The 9,558-nt window shown below is 37.4% G+C and overlaps 1 protein-coding gene across 1 annotated transcript in view; it reads left to right on the top strand.

Moving 5' to 3' along the window:
• Nucleotides 1-9,558, top strand: part of ATP11B (ATPase, class VI, type 11B) — a 129,074-nt gene that overhangs the window by 63,566 nt on the left and 55,950 nt on the right. The window contains exons 18-19 of the mRNA XM_006869816.1: nt 5,379-5,560; nt 8,048-8,251. Coding sequence (XP_006869878.1) covers nt 5,379-5,560; nt 8,048-8,251 — 386 coding nt within the window. The remainder of the gene's footprint in view (nt 1-5,378; nt 5,561-8,047; nt 8,252-9,558) is intronic.

Genomic DNA, 9,558 nt, shown 5'->3' with positions numbered 1-9,558 from the left:
GTGGCTATGTCACTGACTCTGGGCCCAAGAGTCCCCAGGTCTTGTTAGGCTTTATTTTTGCATTAACAATTAAAATTTATAGATGCTCTGCTGTTTTGTTACATTATGTGTTGGTGCCACTTTTTTTTTATATATATATAAAATTGACTTTTAACCTACAAAAATATCCACACTCTCTTTGAATTTATTACATTTAGAATGTATTATACATACAAGAACCTTCATACTACTCTGTTTTAAAAGGGGAGCTTATTTTTAGAGCATAAGGGAATCATAAGGATATGGCAAAACTGAAACCCTCACATATTGCTAATGGGATTATAAAATGGTGCAACCACTTTGGTAAACAGTTTAACATAGAGTTTTCCTATGACTTAGCAATTCCAGTCTGAGATATATATCCCAAAGAAATTAAAAGAATACAGAGAACTATTACAAGAACAAATGCTATAATTCATGAGAACAGGAATTATTAAACAGTCTTGAATATACAGAGTCACTGAACCTACAAGAAATGGTGTATGTCCAACCATTTCAAGAGGTAGCATATGATCAAGAACTAATGGTACTAAGGAAGTAGTCCAAGCTGCCCTGGAGGCATTGATGAAGAACAATTAAAACAATACTGGAGGCACTTATCTACGCTAAGAAATTTGGAAACCAGCTACTGGCCAGTCGATTGAAAGAGATCCATATTTGTGCCCATTCCAAATGAAGGTGACCCAATAGAACGCAGAAATCATTGAACAATAACATTAATATCACATACAAGTAAAATTTTGCTTAGATAATTCAAAAGCAGTTGCAATAGTTCATTGACAAGAAAATGCCAGAAATTCACACTGGATTCAGAAGAGAATGTGGAACTAGGAACATCGTTTCTAACGTCAGATGGATCCTGGCTAAGAGCAGACAATACTAGAAAGATGTTTACTTGGACTTTATTAACTGTGATAAAGCTTTTGACTGTGTGGATCATGACAAATTCTGAGATACATTGTGAAGAATGGGTATTCTAGAACACTTAGTTGTGCTCATGACGAGCTGTACGTAGACCAAAAGGCAGTTGTTAGAACAGAACATAGGAATACTGAACAGTTTAAAATCAGGAAAGGTATGTACTGGAGTTGTATCCTTTTACCCTGTCTTTACAGTCTATATGCTAAGCAAATAATCTGAGAATCTGGTTTATATGAAGAATAGTATGGCATCAAGATTAGAAGAAGACTCATTAAACATTTCGATAATGCAGATGATACAACCTTACTGCTGGAAATGAAGAGGACTTGAAATACTTATTGATGAAGATCAAAGACTACAGCCTTCAATATGGATTGCACTTTAATGTAAAGAAAACAGAAGTCTTCACAACTGGACCAGTAAATAGCAAAGTGTTAATTGGAGAAAAGATTAAAATGGTCAGAAATTTCATTTTGCTTGGATCTAGAATCAACACTCATGGAAGCAGTAGTCAAGACAGCAAACAATGTGTTCAGTAGGCAAATCTGCTGCAGAAAGGCCTCTTTGAAGTGTTAGAGAGCAAAGAAATCAGTTTGAGGACTAAGGTACACTGACACCCAAGCTATGGTATTTTCAATTGCCACATACTTAAGAAAGTTGGGCAGTGAATAAGGAAAGTCAGAGAAGAATTGATACATTTGAATTATGGTGATGAAGAATAATATTTAAAGTACTATGGACTGCAAGAAGACCAAACAAACCTGGAACAAGTACAGCCAGATTGCTCCATAGAAGCCAGAATAACAAGACTTTGTCTCTCATACTTTGGACATGTTATCAGGGGAAACCATTCCTTGGAAAAGGAAAAATGACCAACCATTGCCATGCTTGGTAAAATGGAAAGTCAATGAAAAAGAGGCCCCCCCCCCCACCAGCAAAATGGATTGACATTTAATAATGGGATTAAAGACATTGTTCTGCCTTTCCACCACTTTAATATCCAGAACAATGCTGGAGCATTGTTGTTGTTACGTGTCCTTGAATTTGTTCTGACTCATAGAGACCCTGTGTTAAGATTCCCAAGGAGCAACTGGTGGGTTTGAACCACCGGCCTTGCAAGTTTAACAGTCCGGTACTTATCCTACAGCACCACACCAGGATCCCATTGTTTGTTTCCTTATTGTTTATAATCTAGTTCTTTGGCCATGCTATAGCATCCATGAGAGTAAACACTTTGTTCTGCTTCATTACCATTTTAATATCTAGAACAATGCTGGAGCATAATTGGCACTCAATAAATCTCTGTTGTAGAATGAACTGAACGATTTCATATTTGACTAAATAGCTGATGGCTCATTAATTTAAGAGAACATTATTTATAGGTGTGAGTCATTTGTAAATAAGGGGAATATAGATATTTAAAAATTTTTTAAATAAATAATTTAAAAATCTGCTAAATAGTGTCATACAGTATTTTAAAACCTATCCTTTCTAAATTCTGATAGAACAACAATGGTTAGGAGTTTTTCTGGGAAAATGCATAGCAATAAAAGGCATTTTTATAAACTTTTTTATACTATTTAGGCACCAATTTTCAGAGATTAATGCCATAAGAAAACCTTCAACTCAATAATATCAGATAATGTAATATATGTTTTCAAGTTTTGTTTCCAATTCACCACTGTATATAATGAAGGAAATTAAAGTAATTGATTCGGTGCATCTAAAAGTATTGTTAGTTTGATAATGGCCATTTTTTAGTTTTTTGAGTGACTGATTCTGTCAGACCATGAGCCATCAGGAAATTGTGGTGCCATTTGCTTAAAAGGAGTTCTGGTGGCATAGTGTGTTACACTTTGGGCTGCTTACCACAAGGTCAGCAGTTCAAATCCACCAGCTGCACTGTAGGAAAAAAGAGGCTTTCTTCTCCTGTTACGACGTGTAACCTCGGAAACTCTACAGTCACTATGATTCAGAATCAACTTGATGGCAACGGATTTTTTTTTTTTTTTTTTTGTGGGGGGGTTTGGGGGGGTGTTGTTTAAATTTTTTTTTTTAAAAAAGGGAAATAGATAAAAATGAATTTATAATGATTAAAACTGGAGAATAGAACTTGGTCTGCCTCTCTTGATAATTCCATAGGCACTGTCATAGAAGTCTCTGACTTTCTAGGTATCATTTATAAAGCCATAGAGAAGCTATTGTATGATCCTTTCTAGGCTGTAATATTATTCTACATTTCGATGACCATTGTTATTTTGAGCAACTTTTTTTCCTTTTTACTGTGAATCAGGTGAAGATTTCCAGAGCAGATCAGTTTTCCATTCTACACTCCATGCACATTTGTTTCATCTCACTGGTTGTGATCCCCATACTGTAGTATCACTTATCTCACTTGCTTTCTGCGTTTCCTGTGTCTGTTGCTCCACTTTTCTAATGCTTCTGAACTTTGTCCTTTGGTAAATCCTCCCCTTTTGATCTCAAAAAATTGGTTATTAGAAGGCATGTGCACCTTCTTAATGTTTATGTTCCCCTTATATAACTATTGTTTGGCTGAAAATTGAGCCATTGGGGTGAGTTCATTTCTGACTTAAAAGATGACCAAGGGCCATTAGTCTCTGGATTCAGGCTGTCTCTATTGAACCAGTAAGCTGGGTTTTTTTTATGATTTTTCTCTACTCTATCTAGGAGTTCTTTTGTGGCTCTGTAGACAGCAAGGTCGATATTAACTGCAAGGTGATGGTTCAAACCCACCAGCTGCTCCTCTGAAACCCTATAAAAGATTGCTATGAGTGAGAACCCACTTGATGGCACAATCTAGGACCTTTCAGTATGATCCCTTTCAGAGCAGTTGGTAGTGGTAGCCAGGCACCATATAGCTCTTCTGGTCTCAGAGTCATGGTGTTCATGTGGTCCATTGGACAAATTGTTTCTATGTGTCTTTGAAATTTTTTCATGCTTCTTTTCTTCAGACAGAGAGAGAGACCAATAGTTGCACTTAGCTGGTTGCTCATGAGCTTTTAAGCCCCTAGTTTCTGCTCACCAAAGTAGGATGTAGAACATTGTCTTTGTGGACTGTGTTATGCCAGTTGACCATGGTGTTCCCTGAAACTACAGTCCTGAGCACCCAGACCCAGGAGCTCATTCCTCTGAACAACTGTTTAAGGACTTTTTAGGACATGAAAGAGTTATGATTATATGTTCCACACTAACATATTGTGACTGTTCAAAGCACCTAATCTTATTCTTCCAAGGGTCTTCAGAAAGTTTGTGGAAAAATTGAGTGAAAAGATAATGAAATTTTCCAAGAACATTTGAAGACCCCCTGTGTATTAGAGCTTTTTTTTGTTGGCTCAGGGGGTGGGGGGGAGAGCAGGAATTTGAATTTATTTTTATTTCTGAAAGGAAGGTAATATATTATGCTCAGGATTAGTATTTACCTCTGGACTATGATCTATGCCATTATTTTTTGTCAGAATAATGATGTACTATATATTCAATACTGTTACATACCATTGACTTGATGACACTTGACAGCAATAACATTATATACCATAGGAGTCCTGGAGTGACACTGTGGGTTAATGCACTGGGCTGCAAAGTCAGTTTGAAGTACAAGATCAGCAGTTTAAACTCACCAGCCGCTCCTTGGAAATCCTATACAGGGTCGCTATGGGTTGGTGCCAACTCATTAGCACTTAACAACATTGCATACCATTGAATAGTACACATCTCAGTTTCAGAGATGTGAAAATGTATGTTTTTTAATTTAAAAAATGTGATGCACTAAATGAGAAATTGTAAATTATTAGAGGAGTATTTGAGATACTCTGAACATTTGCCTATTTTTTAAAATATGTTTGTTTAATACAAGTTTATTTGAATACCTGTTTTAAACAAGGATGAATCAGATATAGACCCAGATCTTTAGTGGCTCATAGTAGAGAAGCAGATCTGTAACTCTGTATGTGTATGTGATTCATTTAGATAGCTTTATGTACAAAGGTTAAGAATGAGGAAAAGAGACAAACATATTGAGCGCTTGTTGCATTTAAAGATGTCTCATTCAGTTCTCATTTTTGTTATGTACATGTGTGAGGAAACTAAAGTTCCCAAAAAACCAAGTATCAGAATTTCTCTGTCAGTGCAAAGTCAGGATTTGAACCAAAAGTCATCCATTATATCATGCTTTTTTTCTGTTGGAGTAATGTAAAGCAATATAGAGTAATGTGTTTAAGATGAACAGAGAGCAAATGAGCTGATACTATGAAATATTAGCATATTATTTCCTATTACTAGATGACAGCCCTTCCTCAATAATTTGTCATTCAGTCTTGGTAATGGGGTCATTTATTTCAGTGACTTCTTGATTTCCCATTAATCCATTTTTGTTTTCATTTGATTTTTTTTTGTTTCAGAAAGGGCTAAGAACTCTGTGTATTGCCTATAGACAGTTTACATCTAAAGAATATGAGGTAATAGACAGACGCCTATTTGAAGCTAGGACGGCCTTGCAGCAAAGGGAAGAGAAGCTGGCAGATGTCTTTGAGTTCATAGAGAAAGACCTGATATTACTTGGAGCTACAGCAGTGGAAGACAGGTAAGTATCGGATAAGTAGGCAAGATCTCTCATTCATAAATATTTTTCTAGCCAAGTGGTTTTAATACATGATATGAATTCTACTTACTGTATTCAAAACAAAATACAGATGTTTAAATTATTATATATTCCTGAGTGTTTTAGTGTACATCCGTTCCCCACCCCCAAAAAAAACCCAGGAAATACGAAGCAAATACTGTTGAATGATGGTGCACGGAGGAGATTGTAATCATTGCAGTGAAATGATAAGTGTAAAACTGATGAACTCCCATGTAAAATATCACTCAGTTCACAATAAAAACTTAAAAAAAATATATAGAGAGAGCTAAAACCTTAATTATTCCTATTCAATATACAGTTGTTGTTTTTTTTTAGCCAGAAATTGGAAGTAGATAAAAGGAAACCAAACTTTCTGTTGTTTGCCTAAAGGCTTGAATTTTGAGACTAATCTTTAGTGTGCCATGCAAGACCTTAATGCTGCAGTTCCTATTTAATTTCCACCACTGACCCTTCCACTTTATGTTTCAACAGTACCAAACTCTAGTTGTCCCCTGAAAGCTGAAAATGATTCTATTTTGTGACTTTTTTTCCCCTTGGCAAGCCTATGTCTTCTGCCTGGATTAGTCTTCCCTTCTTTATCCATCTGTTCTTAAAGGTCTTAACTCCAATCCACTAAGAATTTTCCAGACGCCAAACAGGATTGAAAATTCTCTCCTGAAGTCTCTATGTTTTATAGGTATTTCCGTTTTTCCCCTTGTGGGACTAGAATTATTTAACACTTTCTTCTCTATAACCCTATGAATTCCTTGATTCCATTTATTCTTCATTCCTCAGTATCTGTCTCATTATCTCATTTACAGTTTCTTGCATTAAACTGAATTCCATAAATTATATTGAATTCTACAAATTAAGCGTATAGTTCATCTACAGCCTAAGGGTATTTGCATTTTTTTTTTCTTTAATCTGGGTGTTTTCATTTGTCTTTGAGAATTCTGAGACTCACTGAAGGTTAGGTAGTCCTTCATTTGCCATGTCTTGATATTTGAACTAATGATATGAGAGATTTTCTTATCAAAAAGAGAAAAACCTTCTTCTCATTTGAAATTGGAGGTTTTATAATAAGTTTAAGGAGCTCTGGTAGCATAGTGATTATGAATCAGGCTGCTAATCTCATGGTCAGCAGTTCGAGACTACCAGCTGTTCTGTGGGAGAAAGATGAGGTTTTTTGCTCCCATAAAGATTTACAGCCTTGGAAACCCTGTACAGGGTTGCTATGAGTCGGAACCGATTCCACGGCACATAACAACAACATATTAAGTTTATTGAAACCATATAATTATTTTGGTTCTTTAAAAGTCACCTAAGAGGATATATTATTAAGATAAAAAGTTATACATTTGAATTGATTGATTTTGTTAGCCACTGGGCTGCGAACCACAAGGCTGGCAGTTCAAACCCACCAGCTGTTCCTTGGAAACCGTACGCAGGGTCACTATGACTCAGAACCGAGGAGCTTGAAGGCACTTAGCAACAACATGTTTGCCAGGTTATCATTAATCTGATTTTTCTTATGTCTTCCCCAATGAGAGAAAATTTCAGTTTTATTGCTATGTTGTTGTTGTTGTTAAGTGCCTTTGAGTCGGTTCTGACCCATAGCGACCCTGTACAGGGTTTCCGAGGCTGTAAGTCTTTGCGGGAGCAGAACGCCTCATCTTTTTCCTGCGGAGCGGCTGGTAGTTTCGAACTGCTGGTCTTAAGGTTCGCAGCCCAATTCGTAACCACTCCGCTATAGTGTAACTTTATTAGGTCAGTTGTTCAGAATTTAACTCTTTGGCACAGTAGGTTGAGCACTGGGCTACTAACTGTGAAAGGTCGGTAGTTCAAATGGGAAAAAGATGCAGCAGTCTGCTTCCATAAAGATTTATAGCCGTGGAACCCTTACGGAGTAGTTCTGCTCTGCCCTCTAGGGTTGCTATGAATTGGAATTGACTTGATGGTAATGGAGTCTTGGTTTGGTGTGGTGGTGGTGGTGGTTGTGGTGGTGGTTATGTGCCGTGGAGCCAGTTCCAACTCACAGCGATCCTGTATAGGGTTTCTGAGGCTGTAAATCTTTATGGGAGCAGAAAGCCTCATATTTCTCCTGTGGGAACGGCTAGTAGTTTGAACTGCCGACCTCGAGGTTAGCAGCCCTACTTGTAACCACTACGCTACCAGAGCTCCTTTTGGTTTGGTATATTAGTGACTTACGGAGCTCTGGTAGCATAGTGGTTACGAATCGGGCTACTAACCACAAGGTCGGCTGTTCAAACTACCAGCCAGTCCCACGGGAGAAAGATGAGGCTTTCTGCTCCCATAAAGATTTACAGCCACAGAAACCCTGCTTCTGTGAGTCAGAACCAACTCCACAGTACTTAACAACATAAACATTAGTGACTTTTTCTTACAATATGGTTTTTCTATTACCAACTTTATTTTTTCTGTTTTCAGGCTACAAGATAAAGTTCGAGAAACAATTGAAGCATTGAGAATGGCTGGTATTAAAGTGTGGGTGCTTACTGGAGATAAACATGAAACAGCTGTTAGTGTCAGTTTGTCATGTGGACATTTTCATAGAACCATGAACATCCTTGAACTTACAAACCAGAAATCAGACAGTCAGTGTGCTGAACAATTGAGGCAGCTTGCCCGAAGGTAAGAATGTAGATGGCTGGATCATGTTGTTTAGGGTTCAGGAAACTACTGCCCACTGTCTGTTTTCTACAGTCTGTGAGTTAGAAGTGGTGTTTATAGTTTGAATGAATAAAAAAAGAATCCAAAGAAAAATACTATTTTATGACATGTAAAAATTGTATGAACTTCTTATTTCAGTGTCTAAAGTTCTAATGCAACACAGCCATATTCCTTTGTGTGTATATTACCTGTGACTGTTTTTGCACATTCCTAAGTAGAGGTAACCGAGACCTTATGAAGCACTCGCGTCATTTGCAACTGTTGCTTGCTGGTGGTGGTTATGTGCCGTGGAGTCACTTCAGACTCATAGCGACCCTGTACTGGGTTTCCAAGGCTGTAAATCTTTCCCAGAGCAGAGAGCCTCATCTTTCTCCCACGGAACAGCTGGTAGTTTCAAACTGTTGTCCCTGAGGTTCGCAGCCTGATTCATAACCACTACGCTACCAGAGCTTGGTGCCCTATAAATCTATTAGTAAATGTTTAGCTGTAGGGTTGCTTTGAGTCAGAATCCATTTGAAGGCAGTACATTTAGCTTTGATAATATATTGCTCATTTAATAGTCTTTTCACATTATTATTTAAAAATGGAGAGCTGTATCTCAGGAGCAGAATGATGAGCTGTAGTGTTTTCTATTTTTTTTGTGGTGTATGTAGTGTGGTGCTACCCTGAGTGATGTTTGCGTAAATCTATGCACTACTTTGTCAATAAAGTCTTATGGAGTATTGTAGAAACATACAGTGCTTATTGATGTGCTTATTGATGTAGTTGATTTCAGTACTGATGCCAATTCCTTATCTCTTTCTGGCAACAAACGGTGCCTGGCTACCAATAGAACACAATTTGAGGAGCACCTGTGTATCATAGACCCACAAGAGCGAAGTAGAAGTTATCTATGTTCCGTTATATCCAGCTTTATAATCCATTTAAATGGTTAATATTAAGAGACAGAACATGGAGTCCTGGTGTAGTGTTGTAGAATAAGCACTGGACCACAAGATCGGTTTGAACCACAAGGCTGACTGTTCAAACTCACCAGCTGCTCTTGGGAAACCCTATACAGGGTCGCTATGAGTCAGAAGTGACGCAATGGCACTTAAAAACAACACCAATTAAGAGACAGCACTGATTATTTTATTCCTTTCCTTCCTACTTAAACTTATGGTGACTTTCACTCATGGATTTTCCTGAGCATTCTTGATTTTACTTAATTTTTAAAAATTGTTGTTGTTGTTGTTAAGTACCATGCAGTCGGTTCCGACTCATAGTGA

The sequence above is a fragment of the Chrysochloris asiatica genome, unplaced genomic scaffold (genome assembly GCF_000296735.1).
Source record: "Chrysochloris asiatica unplaced genomic scaffold, ChrAsi1.0 scaffold00135, whole genome shotgun sequence".
NCBI classification, from domain to species: Eukaryota; Metazoa; Chordata; class Mammalia; order Afrosoricida; family Chrysochloridae; genus Chrysochloris; species Chrysochloris asiatica.
Note: the sequence above shows the minus strand (reverse complement) of the source record. Positions and strands in the feature narration are given on the sequence as shown.